Here is a 24,426-nt window from a genome sequence, read left to right as displayed (position 1 = left end):
CGGCGGCCTGGTGTCAAACTGTGCAGCCTCTCTCAACCTGTAAATAAATGCATCGATCCGCATGTTTCATTTGAGTTCTTAATTGGTCTAGTGGTAGATCTTTTGCCAAGCGTGTCAGAGGTTACGGGTTCTAATCCGCACTCGTTTAGGTTTTTTTTCTCTCTCATTAAAAATGAATATGTTCACCAGTGGTTCCAGTCTATATCAAGCAGGGACACGTTTGTGTGCATTTTATTTTGTGATTTCACCGGATCCATGACACTGATCGCTACGGCAATGAGCGTTCAGCTTGTGTTAAAAAACAACACATTTTAGCGCTAGATCTCTTATTTAATAGCAAACTAAATGAATGCTCTGCTAGTTAACTGGAGATGTTTTATTTATTTGTATTAGGTATATCCATGCCTCAATGTTTCAAAAAGTGGTGGGGGATAATATCGATCCTGAGAAAAAGTGGTGGGACACGACTTCACTGGATCTGAACAAATCAATCTAACCACAGATGTATCCAGTAGTGGTGGCTTTCTTAATCTATTTAAAGTAGGTTTGCAAGAATTTTTTTTTAACCAAAAAATACCCCCTGGCCAGTGGTCTACGAAATTTCCCAGTGGATTTTTAGGTCCCACTCCGCCCCTGATGTTAACCAGCCAAAGCTTGACTTTAGGGGTTACACAGAAAAAAAAGCAATTATTAAGGGTCAGGTCGGGTAGGAAAAGCTCTCTAAAGTACCAGCTGTACAGTTTCACTTTTTAAAGTGCAATTTACCATGTTCCAGAGTTAGTAAAGCTCCAGATGTGCTAAAGCATAATAAGAGAGCTAAGCCCGGCAACACTACATATTTCATGACCAAACTGCTGCCAAATCATTCCTCTTCCTGTTCACACTTTGTACAGCAGGACCTGCAATCTAACCTCTACTAAATGATTCTCTCTTCCTCTCCATTAGAACAGCAGTGAGTCTAAATAGAGTTTCCTTGGGTCCTGCTGATCTCTGAAATTCTCTTTAGCTTACACGAAAGGTCTGTGAAATATTTATATTGATGGATTTTCCCTGTACACAACAAGCTAGTGTGATGGAAGGACACATAGAAGCAATAGATTTAAGCAATGTAAGTGGTGCTTGTCCGTGTAAAACCTGCAGCCATGATGTAATCATTTTGAGTGGTCTTTATGATGTTCTTGTCTTTAGATATGGCTCAAATCCCTCCTTCAATCTAAATAAGATTTTCCCACCCATTTTATCGTCCATCAGGCAAAAAGCCGCTCAATTTTAGGGTGCTTTATTTCTAATAATTGCAATTTTATATTCAGTTGTGACTATATTTCACAATTACTACTTTATATCTCACAGTGCAAGTTCTTTATTTAACTTTGTGTCTTATTTTAAACTTTATCTCACGGTTACTTTATTTTTTTACTCTAAAATGGTTTTCCATAAAACACTGTGACCCTAAGTATGAGCAAAAATATGAGAATAGTATTCAAATTATAGTGCATGTTTTTTTTTAAATCCATCCCTATGCATTCATATGATGCATCTAAATATTAGGGATAGATAAGGAAAAAAATACAATCTCTCTGAACTACGCTCTTTCTGTTTCACAGCATTAAAGAACTCTCTCATCAGAGAGAAACAGTAAGCTCAGTTTTACACAAATTAACAGTGACAGTCAACTTCTTCTAAAAATAAACAGCGCTGAATAAGTGAAGTAAGAGACCTCGATGATGAAAACCCCAAATCACAGAAAGGGATAGACAAAGTAAACATATTCCTGTGAGGCAAGAATAGCAGAAGACCAGAAGTAGATGGTGGTTAGTCTGCCAATGTACCAATCACTTTGTCATTCTGCAAGAATTCAAAAGATTGATGGGGGGGACAAGTAGTATTTTTTAAGAGTTTGTCAAATACATATTTAGAGGTAACACTGTGAGCAATTGGGCATATATACAGCATAAATAATGAAATTAATAAATACTGCACATAAAAAAACAAAACCAGGTTTCAGTTCCCACAGCGGCCAATAGAAAACAATCTAGCATACCGCCTTAAAGCCCTTCCCATACTCTTCTCCGGATCTCTACCTAATCCAACAATTCCCCAGTGGCGTAGTAAAGGGGTTTGTCGGGAATGCTCCCTCTTTGAGGGGGGAGGAAAACCCTCCACCAGGACACTACCTTGCAGTTGTCTGAAGCGCCCATCCAGGATAGAGTTGTTAAAGCAAATGTTGGAAGCACTGTAGCTCAGCCAGCGTGCTCGTCTCATACTCCGGGACGGGGACAGCGGGCAAGATGGTGAGGCCCGTGGAGGTGAGGGCCGATGACCCTTCGGGGTGCAGGAGGAAGAGGATGAGGTTGAGGAGACTGGAGTGAAAGTCATGGGCGCTACTTTAGGTGTGATGCCCAGTAAAGATCCATTCCTCTCTGGCAGGTGCTCCGGTTCACGATTGTGGGGACTGTTGGTTTTGGCCCCTCTCCTGCTCTGGGCCCTATAAACTGGTGGGGTGCTCCTGCTCCGGCTGCCTGGTGCATTGGTCCGGGTTGAGACTTCTTTCACCGTGGTATAATGCCGGCTGCTGACCTCCCGGACGACTGGGGTAGGGCGGATCGGTATGGTCTCTCGGCTGGTCTTCAAGCTGAGTTTGACCTCCCTCAGCCGGGTCTGGCTCACGGGCACCGCGCGACACAAACAGGGGCTGCTCATCCTCTTCACGTTAAATCAACACGCACAGCCGGGAAAGAACGAGACAAACAGGACACTCTTCTTCCCTCCTTCTGTCTCGAGTTCTGTTATCTTCTCCCTTCCTATTGCCCGCCCTCCCTCCCTCTCTCTCTTTCTCCTTCCCTCCCTTACTCACTCTTCACTTAGCAATGATGCTGTTATGCCTCTCCCCAGTAGCCCAGCACCCCAGCCATGCATATAATATGCCCCCGTTCCTGACTTCCCCGTAACGCACACTCAAACACACTCATCTAAAATGTCTTCTAATGGGCGTATGCGTGTTTTGATTTGTGTTACAAATACAATGTGATGTCAGACTGCAAGTGCGTGCATAAGCAGTTTTGGCCCTGATGTAAATACCAACTACAAATGTATTAATGACTGTGTACTCAAAGTGTACTTAGTATACTCAGAGGGATGCGTGTCTGTTCAAAGGCTGTAAATCAAAGGTGAAGAATGGGAACCACTCCTCTCTCTCTCTCTCTCTCTCTCTCTCTCTCTCTCGCTCGCCCCCACTTTTTAACTCTCTCTAATTGCATTACACAAAGAGCAGAGCACAGACGCACCAACAGAACACATCACACCAACCCTGGCTCAGCAACATACACTTGACTTAAAGAAGCAGGCCTGAATTCAAGTTCACCATCACTGATGCATTTCAAACAAAAAGACTCGTAGCCTTAAACAACTGTGCATAATCCATTCTCACAAAACTCTCTCACTAATTGAAAATATGTACTTACATATTAAATAAAAGGCCATTTAAGTGTACTTGAAGAGAGTACACTTTTATGACTGTTTCTTTACACACTCAAGTGCACTTCGTAATAATGTTAAATTTAAAGTTTTACTTTAAAGGTTCCATGTGTAAGAATTGAGTTAAAAATATCCAAAAAATGAGCTACACGCATCAAAAGAATGAGAAGAAATAAGGGCGATGATGTCATTAAAAAAATGACAATTATAGTGCTGCAGAGATATCAACGTGAATTACCATGCTAAATTGCTAGCCACGGCCCGACAGGTGTCATAATACCAGTTTCGGCCATGGGAGGCGGTATGCGGGCAACACCAGCCAAACTGCAATACACAAATAACTCGCACGGCTTGTGGGCGTACTTGAACTTGATGTGTTTGATAGTTAGCGCTACCCACAGATCCGATCCGGTTTTCACCTGTTATCTACCAGAGCCCGTCTCTACCAAGCTGATGATAAAATGTTACATTAGCTAATTATATTATGTTTATTAAATTGCTTTCCCTCCAGCTATTTTATTGACCTCTGCACGCTGATTTAAAAAAATGATTGGTCGATATTATGTATGAGGAATACATTTTGGTAAGTTGTAGCCTACTGTATCTTTCAACAGTGTTCGTGTTTTTTTACTATTAGCTAGTAGAGATGATCGGTTCACGTGCGCTAGGGATCTGTCGTGTAACATTTACAAGCGCCAAAACGGTATTTATTGTTTGAATTGCGTAATAAAATTGACAGAATCTGAGAGCTGAGATTTTTTTTATATCGTAACTAGCCTGCTCTGTCTAGTCTGTCGGTCTCCGTGTCCTCTTTGCTTTGCGATTTTTCTGTGCGTGACAAAATTGATGTGTGGCGTGGGAGCGTGTGAAAAGTGTCAATTGAGTGTGTCTCACGGTGAATTCTTGAGAGTTGGCAACTCTGAATGGCGTTAGCTTGGTCAACATCAGCGAATGCTGTCTGACAAATGAATGTAATTCAAACTAACAATAAAAATGTAATATGAACAAAACAAATATGAACATATTCAGTGGTAAAGGTGAAGGGGAGTAGCTTGAAGATGCCATATTTAAAAATCACTTGACATCAACCAACTTTCCTCTGGAGTCAAAACGTCCTCTATTAGGAGTTGGCTCGGCTTCGGCTATGGCTCTAGGGTCGTTGTGAAGGTAGGGGCGGAGCATAGAGACTATGCCGTTTCTCATTTGTTACTATAGAGTAGGCCAACTCACTTTCTGGAGGTATACTGCCCCCATCTGGTATGGAATGTGGAGTATGAATTGATTTTTTGGCGGACATGACACAAGGCACCTTTAAAGTACATTTTAACTCATTATGTTTTAACAATATTTTGCAATGTCTTAAAGTACACTTTTTGATGTTTTGGTTAATACAGTGAAGCACATGTAAGGTACTGGATTATAATTTTAACTGCAATGTGTTTTTAATATATTTAAAATGTGCTAAATTGCAACTTCCTCATTACAAAACACAAGACTTACAAGCTTCAATAGAAAATTGATTTTATTACATTAAAATTGATTTTAGCTTACCAAAAATATTTGCACATTCACCTTTGCTGTACATGCTCCGTAATGTAAAATGCAACTCTTTGACATCTCATTCCTCAAGAAAAGTATTCTGTTACAGTAGATATTAAGTGTCCCAAATTGGATGCAAAACATTACATTGGACATGTGTTCTTGCTATTTAGATGCATGTAACAAAATCTGGTCTGCACTAAATGAACTGGTTTAAAGTGTTAATGCAGCCATAGAGGTCTTTGTGGAAGGCTCTTTTGACTTAACAACCTCCCAACAATGTCCCAGAAACCACTCACAAGCAACCACATAGCAACACCCTGGCATTAAAAAGCATTTTCCTCAGGAAAAAAATATATAATAGTGTACTGTCACTCAAACAGTTTTCATATGTCATGTGTGGATTACCTAGTCCCTGGAAAGGAGCTTGTAAGTGTGGTCGTGAAATCACTATTTAAAACGTGCTGTTTCTGAGAGCAACAGACCCCACAGGTGTGCCAAAAATGACAAGCTCCTGCAGTTATTACAGAGATCTAAGCTATGGGCACAGACGGGCAGGGCAGCTGTCCAGCTCAGTCATACAGAGGCATGCTGGGTATGTCTAAATGATCCTGGCTGGTCAGGGGGGCAGGAGAGGATAGGGTTCAGCTGCTTGTACGTCTGTAAATGCATTTGCACATTTGTGTGCCTCTGTATATCTAAACCACACGTGTTCTGTCACCTGAGACGACTCACCTGCAAGAGCTTTAATGCGCGAGCGCTCAAAGAGTCTAGCCGAGCTGTTATCGTTGTCAAGCTCTTCATCAGACAGTTCGAAGCGGGTGTTGATGCGGCTGTACTGTTGAGTGATTTCAGCATTGTCAAAGTCTGTCGTGGAGGTCATAGTTGCCATCGAGATGCAGAGGAATGAGAGGGACCAAACACCTCAGCGTGCCACACGAACACAAGACAGTGGAATGCCAGAGATGGATGATCTGAAAGGAAAAAGAGATGGAGGAGGAGTTAAACTGGACATTTCACTTCAAAAAAGACATTGCACTGATAACTGGTATATTTTTGCATCTCACTATATTATTTAGACATGCAATACTCGTTCCTAAGGGGCCATTCACACAGAAAGCACATTCTGAGAAATTGTAAAAGCGCATTCTGTGTGCACAGCCCCTCGATGTGTCCCACAAATTCACATATACACTCTAGTCAGCACATATTATGATTATAAAAGCCTATTCATATACAGTGAGGTCCAAAAGTCAGAGAACCCTCAGTAATTGTAAATGAAAGTATAGAGTGCAACAGTGCCTGTCCACTTTTTCAAAGATGTTGTTTTTTCTATTAATTTCTCCCGTAGGGATTTTATTTTTTTTAATCTTCATTAAAGCATTTTAAGCCATGAACCACACCAACCAGCTTCGAGGTGAATCATAACATTGCAAACTTTTGATTTGAAGCAAAAGTATCTGAAAATCAGACAAAAATACAAAGGTACAAGACACTGTGTACTTAACGGCTTTAGTGAGGGAAAGAATCCCTTGAAGCATTGGAAATAGCATTACCAAATTAAAAATGATGTAGAAATATAAAACTACTTGTTTTTTTTAATTTTTATTATATCTAAAACCTTATATTTTGAGATATACATGCAAATATTTATTTGCGGTGCTTCATGGGAGTGGGCGGGGCTAAAGAGCACTTTATGCGCGGTTTGCTTGTTTAGACTCTGATTGGAGGAATTTTCTGTACAGCATCATGGGTAATGTAGTTTTTCACCACAAATTCCACTGTTAAACACGGTAATTTAAAAAATAAGTTGGAATAAGGCAGGCTCATGGCTTCAACAGAAGCAAATACCATCGATTAACAACCTCGTAGCTCACAGTATAGCTGTCTAAAAAGATTTCTTATAAGTTATCATTTCTTTATGGAGAAAATGAATGGAGTTTTTACTTCCAGAACCTGATGAGCTCTATTTTGAAAGTTAGAAATTTTTCAAACTTAGACATATTAAACATTGCGTGCTATTTTTAGGTCACTCTTCAATTTAGCAAATTAGTGACACTCATCGTGCAAACTCCTTTGAAAAAATTTTTTTTGTTCATGTCAGCTTGAGCGCAGCTGTCATTAAAACAAAAGGGAGACAAACCAAATACAAAGAAATTTTTAAATTGATTGAAAATTAAACTTTTGGTTACACTTTATTAAATAAGTACTGAGTAATATTAATTAACTACATGTACATGTACTTACTATAGAGTTACTTTTAGGGTTTGGTTTACTGTAGGGTTAGTTGTAATTTACTGTTATCCAATCCAATCCAATCCTCTTTATTTATATAGCACAATTAAATAAACACAGGGTTTCCAAAGTGCTTTACATCATAACAATAAAAACACAATAGGACAATAATAAAATACGATACGCACAATACGATACGATACGTTATCACTATAGTAAGTACATGTAGAAACGTGTAACTATGTTACCTTAATTAAAGTGTTACCCAACTTCTTACTTAAATTGTTATATTAATACAATTTGTAATGGAAAAAATATTTTAATTAGAAAGATACAAAATATCTCAATTCTCAAACATCATGTTCGTTGTTTTCAACAATACTTTTGCAATAATCAGATAGAAGATTTATGAAGTCAGATTATATGGTACATGCATGTAAGAGATACCCCCAATGCACGTATGAGCAAATTTGTGGTTGTACTTTTTCGAGCAAACCAGTTTGAAACTGACTCATTGTCAATCCTCTTATATCCTTTCCTGAATCTCTGCTGGTCCCCATCTATAAATTGACTAAATAATAAAACTAATAAATGTATTCCTGTTTCCCTTATAGATTGTTTCTCTATACCTTCAGGATTCCAAAGGGCGCCATTTTCAGCACGTGTCCTCTAACCGTCAATCGTAATGAGGGTGTGTATTTGCGCGTGCTACTGTGGAATGGCGGGTGAAGGTTAGCCGCTAAGATAGTTCTATCTTTGTGAGGCATGTTGCTCGTGTGTAGTCTTATCGGTCTGAACGCGGGGCTGGGCAACCCCTCTGAGCAAGAGAATGTGAAGAGCACCCTTCACAAATTTTCCTACTTCGTCATACACTACGTGATCAGATATTTGCGTTTTTTCCTTGCAAAAACATTTTCTCTCTTTTCTTTTCTTTTCTTTTAGATTTTTTGGCCTAATGACATATGGCAAATGTTGATTAATGTACAATGTCCTTTTTTTTAAATAATAATTGTTAAAAAATGCTTATCTAAACATTAGCAGTGATCTGCTTCAGACAGTCCAAAGCTTCTGCTCTAGTTGGCTCAAAATCTAGGCCATTAAAATGCACTGTACCAAATGAAATGCGCATACTGTAATGTTACTGTTTCTATCAGGGTTAGTGTCACAGTGTTAGGAGTGGAGATGCCAATTCTAAATATATAATCAAAAATCTATGACAATCACCAGACAGATAAAGACACCGAGTAAAGAGGAGAATCTAACAGGTCTCAGAAAGAGGGATGATGCTGGTTATCTCTCTGTATCAGACCAGCGCAGGGGGGGGTGTTATCAAAGAACGATTCTCCACCCACCAGCGGGAAACCCGTTATCACAAGAGACACAACTTTGCTGCTCTCTCTGCGTACGGTGTCTCTGCAATATGCTCACATGCACACACACAGTTTATGACAAAGTTTCCACTATCTTAACTGAAAGAGAGAGACAGAAGGGACAGCTTTACAGGACAGCTTCACCTAAAAAAGAAAATCAAGTCGATGGCATTCCAAACCTGTTTGACTTTCTTCCTTCAATAGAATACAAAAGCAGAAATTCTAAACTATATAAATGCTGCTCTTTTTCTATATGATGTACACATATAGTGACCCGGCACTTTCAAGCACCAAATATGTCAGAAAGCACCGTAAAAGTAGCCTATGATTTGCTTTCTGAAGCCATACGATAGCATTGTGTGAGTAACAGACCAAAGTTTAAGTTGTTGTCCACTTAAAAACGTACAAACCTCCCTGCAGAACCTCATAAAGGGATAGTTCACTTTTTGATTACCAACATTCTTTAAAATATCTTCGTTTGTGTTCATACACTCATACAGGTTTGGAACAACTTGAGGGCGAGTAAGTGATGACATTTTTGGGTAAACTATCCTAAATCTCATTTGCATTTGCACATACTTTACTTTTTTAATTTCCGGGTGAACTTTAAATGGTTACACATCTATATGCTATTGAATCATAAAGAATAATGTAGAGCGAGGCGGTTGTTATAGCGAATACAACCCCGACAGGCTGATCAGGACTTGAATCAGTCTGAACGGGTTGTATTCGCTATAATAACAACCGCCTCGCTCTATATTATCCCGTTTATTATGGCTACCTACCAAATAAATCAATAATTTGACACAAAATATTGATTTAAAAAGGAGTTTATAGATTTAAAAACGATTGTATTGCTCCAGACTGAACAGAACTGTGTCCATGGCAACGCTCTGTTTTTCATGGCAACGGTGTGTTATACTTAACAGCGGTCTGTTATCAAGAATTATTACATGGCGTGGTTGAATTCTAATGTAGAATGCGGTGTGTTATTTCTTGATAACAGACCGCTGCTAAGTATAACACACCGTTGCCATGAAAAACAGAGCGTTTCCATGGATTCTAACCGTATAGAGACGGAACGGACTATTTTCTTTAGCGGAAGCAATACAATCGTTTTTAAATCAATAAACTCCTTTTTAAATCAATATTTTGTCAAATTATTGATTTATTTGGTAGGTAGCCATGTAATAAGCGGGATAATGTAGAGCGAGGCGGTTGTTATAGCGAATACAACCCCTTCAGGCTCATTCAAGACCCTTCCGCCACTGTTGCCAACTAATTTTCAGGGGAAGTTGCTAAAGGCAGATCGATTTGTTGCTAAAAGCTGCTAAATGAGGTTGTGACGTCATTGCGCTATGACGTCATTACGTAATCGCAACGCAAAACTTTACCATCATTATACATAGATATTATTTGAAATGCTAAGTTAGATTTGTTTGTAAAAAATAATAATATATATATATATATATATATACACATATACACAGCATTTGTAAATGTAATACAAACAACACTTTTTCATGATCAGATTTTTTTTTTTTTTAATACAGCTTTGAAATTGAACAGGTAAACACTTTTGAACAATTACATTTTATGTAGGCTATTTTCTTAACCAGTGAAACTACAAAATTATCCCATACATAACAGACGGCATTCTACATTAGAATTCAACCAAGCCATGTAATAAATTTTAATATTAGGTCATTAAAATGCCAGTATATGGCAATAACTGTTAAACAAAAAAATGTATTTTAATTTCTAGCTAATGATATGATATCCATCACTGACATGATAATGTCACAGTGTGTTTTCGCTCGAATTCTGCATCCAAAGCTGAAAGGGTGGCAGGAAGCCAACACAGCGGGCCGGGGTATTTCATGCATGTGTGAGGGAGAGGCCGAAAGGTGTGGTACGAGGCATGACGCACACTGTGTACCATGTTACTTCAGGGACAGCTGAACCCATGGTGCTATGCCACCAGAGTAGTATTTGTTTTAATTAGATTAAGGAAAGTAAAAGTGTGGGTACATACATACACCAACTTAAAGAAATAAGTTTCCAACAACTAATATTCTGTCATGTATTCACACTCATTCCAAACCCGTATGACCTTCTTTCTACTGTAAAACACAGAGATGTTTTAAAGAATGTTCACTCTGCTCTTTTCCATATCACAATGACACGAAAACAAATCCTGACGAGTGACGATTTTAGTTTATGAATGAACTATTCTGGTGCAGTAATATCAGCACAACAGTGATCTTCAGGCAAGCAGATCAGACAGTATAATACAAAACTATTCCTGAAATTAACTTTATGGTCATATTGTGAAGTTATGGGCAGTAAGTAATGGTGTTTAGCCTACATCACAGCAGTTCTCCCTATATAGGCCTAGTGAAGTTGAAACAAAGACGTAGTGACAGCTGTTTTTCTTTCGCTAATATTATGAAACTGCTTTCTTTTGTTTATTCAATGAGAAACAAAGAGCAGGCAAATGCTGGAAAATCCAGCTTAAACTGATAGCTTGAAAAATGGTAGCTGGTTTTAGCTGCCCAAACTGGTCATTCACAGGTTGACCAGTCATTATGTTTCCAAATCTATCTTGACTAGTACTTTAAACTTATATGACAAGCTGGGTTGTTCCTGGTCCAATGTGGTCTACCAAGCTAAATACCAGCTTGGACCGAGGACAAAAGAGTTGCTCACAGTATGAGAGATGAATGTTGTAATAGAATTGAACTTACATAAGACAAACAGTTCTGACATTTTTGCATTGTTTTGTTTTCAGTAGCCTAAAAAATACTGGGTTGTTTAACCTAATTCTGGGTCAAATATGAACAAACCCAGCCATTGGGTTAAAATTTTAAATTACATTTTTAACTCAATGTTTGAGTTTGTCCATATTTTACCCAAAAAATATTGTTCAGTGTTCAACAGGTTGCTACTCTTCCCATAAGACTCCCATACTTTCACAAACAATAATCAGACCTGTCAGAAGGATATTAAACATGCTTTTGCAATTCACAGATAAACATATTATACAAAATGAGATTAAAACAAAGCAAAAACTAAACAAAAAGCGAAATACACTTAATAGGCTATTGGATGACATTGGGAATCCTAACCTGAAGACAGAACCTCTAGTATAGACTAGGCTTTAATACACAATTTGACATGTAACAAACTTACCTATACAAATGACAAACAATCCGGGAGAATGACACGCTTCTTTATCGATGTCTTTGTAAGAAAAGTCCGTTATTTGAAGGGCAATAATAATCCCATGAGAGGTCACGGTGGGGAGCTGCTGAAGGGGCAGGGAGCGCGCGCAGGGTCGCTCATTCTCCTCAGCGCTGTTTGACCCACCCAAAGAGTTAAAAATAAAGTGGAGCCGCGGAGCACTCGCTGCCTGAGCGCCGGGGACGCGCATTCCTGTCAAGAGTCGCTGACTTTAAATGGCGTTCCCCTCCCTCACACTGCCCGCCTCTACATCACAAACCCTGCAGAAATATAAAACCGACAAACTTTACTAGGCTACTAATCAATAGCGACTAGTGACGATAAGGACATATGCTAATTAAAATCACTTTCTTTAAGGCTACATTTAAGATTAGGCTACATAAAGGTTGAAGTAGGGTAGAATGAGTACAGTTGAGACACTTCGTTTTGGTTTTTCACACAAAAATAGATAGGCTACTGAAAAGAAGTGAATTTCCACATGACATTTCATTAGCTTGTAGACTAAGATATTATCAATCAATAAGACCCATAAGTAGTTTATATTTTCCACAATTAGCTCATAAAAATAAGGTGCTTTGTCTCATCTTTGTCTCAACTGTAGGCTACATGGTACAGTTGAGACACCCATTTTTAATGATGTAAAGGTAACTAACCGTTCATTGCAAATATAATAAATAAAGACAAATAAAGAAAAATAACAATTGGGCAACATGTTTGTTTATTTGTCCATTTAAATTCCTTCGTTTTATTTAATTTGGCACTGGTTAAAATGTTTAAAACAGGAACAATATATTTAATAGGCTATATTCATTAATAAAACACAGTTAAAATATCACAAATATCAAATTTTATTTTCATTTCCGTCCTATGATGGCTAATTACAACGTCTAACCTGTTATCATAACACTGAACAACTAAACAGTGTTTCCTAGAATTCTATCGCGGGGACAGATACACGTGTGTCTCAATTTACCCCGCTGGCCACTTCGCACATTTCTCGAGATTTTGCAATGACCTTGCATGACACAATACCATGAAACATGCCAGTTTTTAGGGCACAGCACAGAATAACGTTTGTGATGATACCAGTTACGTTTATCAGTCGCATAAGGATAATAAGCTCTTCATTGTGGAGTGTGCATGGTTCTTATCTTAGAAAAAAACTTCTGCCGATATATTCGTATCGGACATGTGTCCGTTCAAATTTCCCACGATCAAAGAAGACACTAATACGCATGCGCACAGCAAACATCACAATTTGTGCTATGTTATTTAAGGTGTCTCAACTGTACACAGTCTATCCTACAATTTAAAAAAAAATCTAAAATTAAAATGGATATCACATATTGTGTCAAAATCATTATGCAAATATAAAGTCTTTCTGGGTGTCTTCTTCAGTTAATCACGGCACTTGTCTACATTTTTTTGGCCTTATTTTTGGGAAAGGACAGCAGAAACAGACCGGAAAGCGGGGGAATGTGATCGGTGAATGACGCAGGCCAGATCCGAACCGCAGTCACCATGTTGCGCTGAATTCTGTGACCCACCAAATTATGTCACCCTAGTCGGCGCTGTATCGAGCCAATCCAACCTAATCCCATTCCCAATCCCATCCCAACCATTACTACAGCACCTACTATAGACACAGAATTCGGCACTACTGATATGAATAGGCAACCTGTAGGCTACTAAATAACTAACAGACATTTTATTGAAAAAGATTAAATTATACTTACCTGATCTCTTAATTTATGTTATGTCAGACCACCACCAGAGGTCCTCTTCCCCCCACTAATAGCTTATGAAATCATCTTCTGCGTTTACTGCTTCATTCAAGTAAGAAGCGTGCACAGTAACTCCAGTAGCCACTAAAAATCCAGAAAGATCTGAACAATTTAACTTACAGTTATAAATGTAGTGTCGTGATTTCGTACCAGCAAATATCCCGAGGTCAGCCTCTTAACTCGGGATCATACAATAAAATAAGGAATATATAGAATTACTGATAAATGAACTGTAAACTAATAAACATTTAAACTCTAAATAACTGTCTGTTTACTGCAGAAAAAAAACTTCAATCTCAAAGTGAACATTTATGCAGAATTTATTTAATATGTATATATATATATATACGTTTGAAAACATTTCAAAACAATATTGATGCTTAGTTAGAAAAAGAATGTGGGTTTCTTACATTTGGATTGTTTTTGAGCAGTCATGAGTTAAAATCAAATCAAATAATCCTCAGATTGCATGTTCTAATAAATGTAGTAATAACATGGTAGAAACACAGTAACATTGAAAACGTTAACATGTTTCCACATTCACTCATTAATGGTAATTTATTGATTAGATACAATATCGTTTTAGTTGAAATTTTTCTTAAGCTTATGTTCCAACATGTTCAGATAGACCAGAGTGTAAAAATCTGATTTTGACTGCATTATGAAGGTTTATAATAATGATTTCCAAAACCATTAAAGCTTAATTAATATTTTACATATATATATATATTTTTTTAAATAAAAACATTTTATAGTTAATGTTAACTACATAAAGTAATATAAACAAAAATGTTTTTTTTTTGTTCTCTGATGTGGTTTTGGTCAGTACATGTTCACTGATTTATCTCTTATTATGAAAGTTAGATCCTTTTAAATACTAAAATAAAGACTGAAAACAAGAAAAGTGTATACAAAAATGCCAAATGTATTTAATAAAAATATTTTCTGGTTCATAAATTAAGACATTTTGGAAGATCTTGTAAAGAAACAAGTCATAATGAAGAGACCTTTTTAAAACATAAAAACACAATAATAACATATAATAACATCAAATGATACATTAGATATAGTAGATTACATATTATAGAAGGGCTTTACAGTATATTAAAACAGTGTGATTATAATAAAAAATATCCTTCATTTATACGTTATAGGGTATACTTTTTGAATATTTGAGTGGCAACAAAAGTCTTCAGATCCGCCGTCTATGTTACAAATAAAACCACTGGTTCTGTGACATTACAGTGCTCGAGCAAAGGCTCTCTTGATTAACATGTCAAATTGTAATGGCTTGCAAATCCAGATGTGTGTATAATTTATATAGCTGAAGCCACTGTAGAACATAACTCATATTAAAAATTATTAACATTTGATTGCATTTCATTAAACAGAGAAACTTAAAAGAACATTCTGCATACACATTAAAAAAAAAAAGACAATACTGAAAGTATCAATATCAACAATTGCTTTGCAGTCAATAAGTTTTATGACAGTCAATCTATCTCAGCTGATATAGATCTTGTCATTAATTCTGTGTTAGCAATTACACAGAAATTTTGCACAAAGAGAAAAACAAAATTATGCTAACCCACAACAAATACTCCACAAAAATGATGTGTATGGAAGGCACTGTACTGCATATTACAGAAACAATAATAAAAAAACGTCTCTACAGCTGATGTCAGTTTCAAGTTTTATACTAGTTATTTCTGAAAGAAAGCTTAAGACAATGCAATGCATTTAAGGAATACTGTAATACAGTGGATTGTTTAGATATGAATATCAATTCAGTAAGCCAAGCTATGTATAGTGTAATCAATATAAAATGATCGTGATAAAGTGATAAATATGCACATAAATAAAAACAAAAATAGCTTTGGGTCTGTCAAAAGTTACAACCTTTTTTTAGCATAAACAATACTTTGGCACATGGGGGCACCCCAAACAGATTCATAATAACAAAAATAATAAAGAACTTTTTTTTAAGTGGCAAGATAAATTTGTTACACAAAAAATTCATACCATCAGTGCTATGTGAAAAAGAATCAAGTAAAGAGCAAGAACATGAGGTGCAAATCTTAGCAAAAACCTTCAGGCTTTTAGTGTAAGTGCTTATTGCTACATGTGTAACCTGATATGTCACAAAGAAAAGAAAGAATCAAGGTCTGCGATGACAGCGGCTTGCTTCCTAGAGACTGTATTCAGCAGTCTAGCAGCCAAGGACGGGCTTCCCAAATCTACCTATAGGGAACCATTGACAATTGATTATTTACCACCTCAGGTGTCATAAATACTCACTCTTTAAAGGATTAGTTCACCTCAAAATGAAAATTTCCCAATAATTTACTCACCCCAATGCCATCCAAGATATCCATGTCTTTCTTTCTTCAGTGGAAGAGAAATTAAGTTTTTTGAGGAAAGCATTTCTTGGTTTTTCTTCGAATAAGGGACTTCATTGACTACGTTTACATGCAGCCAATAACCCGTTCAAAACCGGGATATTAGCAATAACCCGGTTTTGAACGGCCATGTAAACACCGGCAAAAACCCGAATATGCTCATATCCCGGATTTTAAAAACCAGGATATGATCCCTGGGGTACCCCTTTTCTAACCCGAATTTTTGGTCATGTAAACGCGCATCGGCATATCCCCATAGTGATCTGTGTTCTGCGCATGTTCTATTCGCAAGGAATCTTGGTCTTTTGAGTAGAGGAACTTCTCGGCGCATACAGAAACCCGCGTGCAGTATACCGGAAGTAATCAGAATCAGAATCAGAAAGAGCTTTATTGCCAAGTGTGCTTGCACACACAAGGAATTTGTTTTGGTACTGAGGCTTCCAGTGGACATATACAAATACAACATGAAACATAATACTACAAATTATAAGAATAAAAAATAAAAATATAAATATATGAGAATAAAACTATCACAGTTGGGTTTAGTCAGAATAGGCATTTTCAGATTTACAGATTATGAACCTATTTACAGTGTTTTGAATATTATAAATAAATAAATCTACATATAAGTATCACCTGAGTTGTGGGATATTGCACTAAACAGTGGGAGTATTGCACTTACAGGCATATGCCTTGGGAGGAGTGTTAACTGTTCAGGAGGGAAATGGCCTGTGGGAAGAAACTGTTCCTGTGCCGAGATGTTCTTGTGGCCAGTGATCTGAGTCTCCGTCTTGACGGTAACAGTTCAAACAGGTGGTGTCCAGGGTGAGTGGAGTCTGTGATGATTTTACCTGCTCTCTTCCTCACTCTGGAAGAGTACAGGTCCTGGAGGTTTGGCAGGGGGGCACCAATGATCCTCTCCGCAGTCCGGACTGTCCATTGTAGTCTCCTGATGTCTGATTTGGTAGCTGAACCAAACCAGACAGTGATGGAAGCGCACAAGACAGACTCAATGACGGCTGAGTAGAACTGAATCAGCAGATCCTGTGGCAGGTTGAACTTCCTCAGCTGGCGAAGGAAGTACAGTCTCTGCTGGGCCTTTTTCACAGTGGAGTCAATGTGATTGTCCCACTTCAGGTCCTGAGAGATGATAGTGCCCAGGAACCTGAATGACTCCACTGCTTCCACAGTGCTGTTCATGATGGTGAGATGGTGAGTGAGCTGTTCCTCCTGAAGTCCACGATCATCTCCACTGTTTTGAGCGTGTTCAGCTCAAGGTTGTTATAACTGCACCAGGCAGCCAGCTGTTCAACCTCCAGTCTGTAAGCAGACTCGTCACCGTTTCGGATGAGACCGATGACAGTGGTGTCGTCTGCAAATTTCAGGATTTGAAATTTGCCAAATCTGCTAAACATGGCGAGACGCAGCACAGCATACATTTGGAGCGAGGTCAGTAACGTTACCAGCACCAAAGCGCAAACAAAGGCGATCGCTATCTGCCCCGAACTATTCATTATCCGCGTGCTGCTGCTGTTATTGTCTTTGGATACAGGAAGAAGAATCGGAAATGACGCATATTGCGTCTTAAGGTTCTCCGTACGTCCAGACGCTAACCGCGCGTCGCATTTACATCGGGATATTGCAATTCAATGTATACAGGAGAAACTCTCTCTGCTCACGCATGTAAACGGGTTATCCCTAATGTTTCAGAAACCCGAATAGTGACCTTAACCCGACCATAACCCGAAATTTGGCTGCATGTAAACGTAGTCAATGACAACCAGTCCAAATCAATGCAGTTTCAAAGGTCTTTGAAGAGCTTCAACAGTCTGTGCACGATCACAGCTGAGGAGGAGGGGCTTATCTAGCGAAACGATAGGTCATTTAAAAAAACAAAAAACAAAAAAAAAACACTTTAACTACAATTGTTCGGATTGAGCTGATCTGCAACGCGCCGGGAACTACGTCATCACGTTGAAATGTCACTGTGCGAAGGAGGATAGTTCAAATTGTATTGTATGTTGAATGACATGTCTATGTGTCGTATGTATTATTGTTTTAAATGGTCCTTACATGTGCTTACATTCAACGTGATGACGTAGTTCCCGGCGTGTTGCAGATCAGCTCAATCCGCACAATTGTAGTTAAAAGTTTTTTTTATTGATCTATCCCTCCTCCTCAGCTGCGATCGTGCACAGCCGCTGAAGCTCTTCAAAGATCTTTGAAACTGCATTGATTTAGACTTCAAAACGCTGGTTGTCATTGAAGTCCATTATTCGAAGAAAAACCAAGAAATGCTTTCCTCAAAAAACGTATTTTCTCTTCCACTGAGGAAAGAAAGACATGGATATCTTGGATGGCATTGGGGTGAGTGAATTATTAGGAAATTTTAATTTTGAGGTGAACTAATCCTATAAGTTGTTCCATACCAGATGAGTTTCTTTCTTCTGCTGAATACAAAAAAATATATTTTGAAGAATGTCGTGTAATCAAACAGTTCCTATTGACTTCCATTGTATAGGAAAAAAAGACTATGGAAGTCAATGAGGTCCATCAACTGTTTGGTTACTGACATTCTTCAAAATCTCTTATTTGTGTTCAGCAGAAGAAACAAACTCATACAGGGTCGGAACAACTTGAGGGTGAATAAATGATTACAGAATTTTAGTTTCATTTTCAACTATTTCTTCAAGCAAGCATAATGCCAAAGGGTAAACAAGCTTACTTGTAACAAGTAGATGACCGTGACAACCTCTCGACCATTACGCTGGCTGGGTTGAAGGATCCACGCGCTGGGTAGCATCTCACCACGGATAGTATCCGCACTGGGACGCGGCAGTGTCTCCTCAAATACAGACTGCATGGCCAGCACCCACATATCATCCTAAAGAAAAGAAGATGGATCAAAATGAATGCGTGATTAAGGTAAGGTGCTTTTGGATAAAGCCGTTCACAGAAAGAGTACCTGTTTAGATTCAGTACTGAGGCAGCAGAAGTCCCGCGGCTGTTTAAGCTGGCAGTTCGATGTGTCCATCAACAAATAGACTGATTGAAGAGAAAGACAGAGACAAAGAAATACAATCAGTAAAAGTACATTTTTGCTTTTGCCTGCATTTGAAGGCAAGTTATAATTGTTACCTCTCTTACACAGTGTTGGGAAAGTTCACTTTCTACATGAACTAGTTCAAAGTTCAGTTCACAAATTTTAAAATGAACTAGTTCATACTTACAAATTTTGAACTAGTTCACAGTTCTTTTTTTCCATATGTTGCTGCGAGCTATTATTTTTCAAAATTATTGCCACAGCCCATATAGAACCACACACAGCAATTATTTTATCGGCGGGCAAAGTTTGCACAGAAATGTAAGATTTTTCCCATCCTCACCGACCTGGTCATAAACTCGTTTAAATGATCATACGATGCCTCTTGCTGCTTTGTGTGTTGATGACGCATTGCTGTCACGCATTGCTAATTTGCTGTCTGTGGTTTTATATGCGGTGCGACACTGGTGCTGGTGTTGCCAGATTGGGTGTTTATCCGCTACATATTAAGGCCTGTTTACGGTGTGTTTTATCCGGGTTTTCGGCTGGAAGGCTCTATAGAAATCTGGCACTCTATTGAACGAAGTTAAACTGAGAGAGCGTGTCGTTCACAGACACCAGAATGAACCAGTTCACAGTAACGTTCATCAGGCAGTAACACAGTACGTTCAGTTCACGTGTTTACTCCAGTCCTTTCAACCATTGGATAGGATTTTAAAAACGGCTGTTGTATTTTGTATTTCTGACGAAGCGCTGTTAAATATAGGAGAAAAACTACGCAGCAAAAAGAATAAATAAAATTCTTTCTTAAAAAGGCAAAAGAACGCATGCACGTTTTCTTAATATAACAATTAAAAACCAACAGACTGATGAAAATGCGGGATATTTCCTCAATATGTGACGTGCGGGACGAGGGGTGAAAATGTGCGGTAACGCAAAGCGGGACAAGCCAATCTGTACTTGTGTTCTCAAGCTGAATTTTTACCAATATTATGAAAAGTAAATATTTCTCCCAACTGGATATGAATATAAATAGGTGAGCTCAGATGTTTTATCAGGCTATTATTATTATTTTATATTTATTTATTCATTTTTTACATTTAGACAGCTATGTGTATGGCACATAGAAAGCCTTTGTACTGAGAAAATATACTGGGGTCCAGGGTTTACCTCTTAAGGAAAGTATGGACCATTTTTATACATTTATCTTAAAGTAATAAACTTCGGAAAACAAACAATGTACATAATCTAATAATCAAATCTCTCATCATGAGCACAAAACTAGTAATTTCATAGTTTTTTGTCTTCCCTTGCCATCTCTAAATAATTTTCCAAATTATAACACTGTTAATTATGAAATACTCTTAATATGCAAATTAATCATTCTAAATGTATGGGAAAAAAAACATCTAAAGGTGCCACACGTTAACAGTTAAAGCTCCAGTAGGTCACTTTTGTAAACAAATATTTGTTAAAACTGTCATTATGTCCTGACAGTAGAATATGAGACAGATAATCTGTGGAAAAAATCAAGCTCCTCTGGCTCCTCCCTGTGGTCCTACTGCCATTTGCAGAAATACACCGCTCCCGGTCAGAAACAACCAATCAGAGCCAGGAGGAATGTCTTAGCAGTGTCAATCACGCTCGTGTACGCGCTGATCACCCCTCTCTTGCACAGCGCGAGCGCATACCGTCGTTCGTGACTCTCCTGTTCGAACAAATCTTTTATTGAGTCATTTCGTTCATTCAACGAACGAAATGACTCGAAAAAAGATTTGTTCATTTTGATGAACGAGTTCGAACAGGATTACGAACGTGCATCACAGAACAGAGCAAGGCGAGCATTTGTGCTTATAAAACTTAAAGTTTTTTATTTATTTTTGAAATGACCGATCGTTTCGCTAGATAAGACCTTTATTCATCGCCTGGTATCGTTTAAAACCCTTTGAAGCTGCACTGAAACTGTCATTTGGTCCTTGAAACGTTTGTGTCCTATTGAAGTCCATTATATGGAGAAAAAGCCTGGAATGTTTTCATCAAAAACCTTAATTTCTTTTCGACTGAAGAAAGAAAGACATGGACATCTTGGATGACATGGGGGTGAGTAAATTATCAGCAAAATTTTTTTTAAAAGTGAACTAATCCTTTAACGTTATCTTACTAGCTATTTATAACTTATAGAAAGAGTGCAACGTTATAAAGTTACATGTATTGCAAAATACATAATGATTTGAGGACCAAGTTTGTAGTCAAAGTATGGGCAGGCCATAGTCAATGTAAAGCATATTGTTGATGTTTCGTCCCTATTAGTGAATGTTCCAAAACTGTTTATAATCCGCCGTCATCGGTGGTCCTGTTTACTAGCCTGCGCGTTCTCGGCAGGCTCCGCTGTGGGGGGAGGAGCTGTGGGGGAGGAGCTGTGGGGGAGGAGCTGTGGAGGGAGGAGCTGTGGGGGAGGAGCTGTGGGGGAGGAGCTGCTGTGGGGGAGGAGCTGTGGAGGGAGGAGCTGTGGAGGGAGGAGCTGTGGAGGGAGGAGCTGTGGGGGAGGAGCTGTGGAGGGAGGAGCTGTGGAGGGAGGAGCTGTGGAGGGAGGAGCTGTGGAGGGAGGAGCTGTGGGGGAGGAGCTGCTGTGGGGGAGGAGCTGTGGAGGGAGGAGCTGTGGGGGAGGAGCTGTGGGGGAGGAGCTGTGGAGGGAGGAGCTGTGGAGGGAGGAGCTGTGGAGGGAGGAGCTGTGGAGGGAGGAGCTGTGGAGGGAGGAGCTGTGGGGGGAGGAGCTCTGGGGGGAGGAGCTGTGGAGGGAGGAGCTGTGGGGGAGGAGCTGTGGAGGGAGGAGCTGTGGAGGGAGGAGCTGTGGAGAGAGGAGCTGTGGAGGGAGGAGCTGTGGAGGGAGGAGCTGTGGGGGGAGGAGCTGTGGGGGGAGGAGCTGTGGAGGGAGGAGCTGTGGGGGGAGGAGCTGTGGAGGGAGGAGCTGTAGCGCAGCAGAGAGCAAGGGGGTTGGACCTGTAAGTTGTGCTTGTTCAAATTTTCAGGCTAAGTCAACATTTTCTCCAAACTCCCTACTGCAACTTTAAATGGTTGAAAATCATCAGTATGACAGATAAAAATAATTTATACATCTCATTTCATGCTTCTTTTAGCAAAAGTATCTATTTTGCTGCGCACCATGTTCCTGCTACTGTTAAAATATCAGTGTCATCTGCAGCTCTTAATGTGGTCTTTATGTCTTTAGCGGGAGAGAGAAGCAACACGCACAGAGTGGAAAGGGCTTGAATGAAGCGTGTTTGGCTCTAGATAAAAATATTAGAGGATGTAGCACCAAAAGGTCATCACATTAAACGACCCTGAGCACTTGTGGTGTGTACCGCTCCGTTGTTATCACACACTGTTTACTTTAAGTCGAGACACTACAGGTGAATAGGGTAAATGTTTTAACTAGCAGATATCACCATGAAACTTTCCCAGTTGAATACCTACATTAAGATGAGAAAAAAAATTTATTACAAGTTTTCTGTAATTTAACGTTTAAATATGCAAATTAGGCATGATCTAATTAAATATGCACTAATTTGCATATATATAAGAAAAACTGAAATCTGAGTATTGGATAAAGCCAGGTTCAAAATTATTTTTTCATTGTGTTCACATTTTAGATGGGGAAAGAATTACTGAGGGATTTATGGATATCTACTTTTGTTATCCTGTAAATCAGAATATACTGCCAATAGCCTTGAAAAAAATATTTTCGCCATGTTTTTGGAATAAAATGTTATATAAATCAGGCTAGGAATAATATATTTACAAATCCCTCTGTAAATGTCTTCATAATATAACTAGGTACAAGACTGGAAAGTTTGGTGTATATAGGTGCTACTGAAGTGGAGATTTTGGACTTGAGTATGAGAGAAAAGCCATTTTGAGAAAAAGGGCTTTAAAGATTTATATTGTAAAATGAGATTGCGCATTTAGAGTTAAATCCGCCCCTTTACTTTCACGATTGGTTGCTGATAAAAAGGAAATTACAATATTTGGATCCGACAGCATTGTACAGGAGAGAGAGAGCTTTCTAACGGTGTGTGTGATGACGGGGTGCAGATCGCGGATCAGGATATTGATTTAAAACACCAACTTTTGATAAATTTATGACAAATCTACAGACTCAAACAGACAAAGTGTAGTAAAATAAAGACCTAAATGTGTATTTCGTACTTTTTTTCACCACAAGTCTGAAAGAAGACATGTTATTGAAGACAAATATCCCAAAATTGACCATTGAAAAAAAAAAAAAAATGTTTTTGTCTGCCGTGTCTCGCCTTAAACTTGTAAAATGCCACATGCGGTCTGAATGAAAACTTTACCCTAAGACAACAGAAATCTTTTACAATCCTAGTAATTTGTCTCAGATTGCTAAATCATACAGTGTACATTGGGATTTACCTAGTTGTGTGCATTCGTCCAGTGGTCGTGTCCAGGCAGATTTAATAGACTCGTGGTAGAGGTGAGTCTTTGAATGATCTCGAACTATACACCACAGACTGGCCAAAGGTCTCTCCAGCTCTACTGCTCCAAGAAACCCATGAGCTGAGGGTCTGGAAGAAGCCTTGTGAAAGACTTGAACACCTCTCTCCACGCCTTGATGCCTGGAGACAAATGGAACTTGAGGACATGTAAAAGATTTATGTGACAACCATTTTTTGGTCAAGCTCTTTTTTACAGCCACCAGTAGAATATTCATTAAATATTTATCTCTTTTTAACCATTCTTGAGGTATATATCCAAAATATAAGGTTTTACTGTCAAATGATATTTTACATTTAAAGTAACACTATGTAGTTTTTCAACCCTCATTATATATTTGGACCCTTGTGATGGTACATCGACTTACAATCAGACATGGGCAGTATTTCAATTAAATGTATTTTAAATACGTATTTAATTACTTTAGTGTATTTTGTAATTTGTATTTTGCAGGTGTGAAAAAATTGAAATGTATTTTGTAACAAAATATTTTGAGGGAGTGTATTTGGAGTATTTCAAATACTTAAATACTTAAGAAAAATCACCATAGTAAATGATTTTGCCATATTTTCGGTCTGATGTTGGCAATGGCAATGTCCAGGTTAGATGCACGAAAATCACGTGACACCCTGTAGACCGGGCTCCCTCCAAGAAGTGAATGAGTTTTGAACTCTTAAAAACGGCATTAATGTAAAGTGTTTTGTGACAAATAGGTAATAGGACAAATAGGACATGGTAATGGTTTGCATTTTGGTTTCCACAGCTCATAGGAGCATTATTACCATAATATGATTTCTGAGAGGGTGTAATAAAATATCTTATCA

The 24,426-nt window shown here is 38.5% G+C and overlaps 2 protein-coding genes across 2 annotated transcripts in view; both read right to left on the bottom strand.

Annotated features, from left to right (window-relative positions):
• The window catches only part of sptb (spectrin, beta, erythrocytic), a 31,838-nt gene extending 19,789 nt beyond the window's left edge, over positions 1 to 12,049 (bottom strand). The window contains exons 1-2 of the mRNA XM_077240125.1: positions 11,811 to 12,049; positions 5,749 to 5,987 (exon numbers count right to left, since the gene is read on the bottom strand). Coding sequence (XP_077096240.1) covers positions 5,749 to 5,905 — 157 coding nt within the window. The 5' untranslated portion in view covers positions 5,906 to 5,987; positions 11,811 to 12,049. The remainder of the gene's footprint in view (positions 1 to 5,748; positions 5,988 to 11,810) is intronic.
• A 2,501-nt stretch (positions 12,050 to 14,550) lies between these two features.
• Positions 14,551 to 24,426, bottom strand: part of stard9 (StAR-related lipid transfer (START) domain containing 9) — a 70,935-nt gene continuing 61,059 nt past the window's right edge. Inside the window, exons 29-32 of the mRNA XM_077240121.1 lie at positions 23,522 to 23,724; positions 19,010 to 19,089; positions 18,770 to 18,928; positions 14,551 to 15,886 (exon numbers count right to left, since the gene is read on the bottom strand). Coding sequence (XP_077096236.1) covers positions 15,785 to 15,886; positions 18,770 to 18,928; positions 19,010 to 19,089; positions 23,522 to 23,724 — 544 coding nt within the window. The 3' untranslated portion in view covers positions 14,551 to 15,784. The remainder of the gene's footprint in view (positions 15,887 to 18,769; positions 18,929 to 19,009; positions 19,090 to 23,521; positions 23,725 to 24,426) is intronic.

This window comes from Siphateles boraxobius, unplaced genomic scaffold (assembly GCF_051911475.1).
Source record: "Siphateles boraxobius isolate OS27281-9 unplaced genomic scaffold, OSU_SipBor_1 22, whole genome shotgun sequence".
Classification (NCBI taxonomy): Eukaryota; Metazoa; Chordata; class Actinopteri; order Cypriniformes; family Leuciscidae; genus Siphateles; species Siphateles boraxobius.
This window is presented reverse-complemented; position numbering and strand designations above follow the sequence as displayed.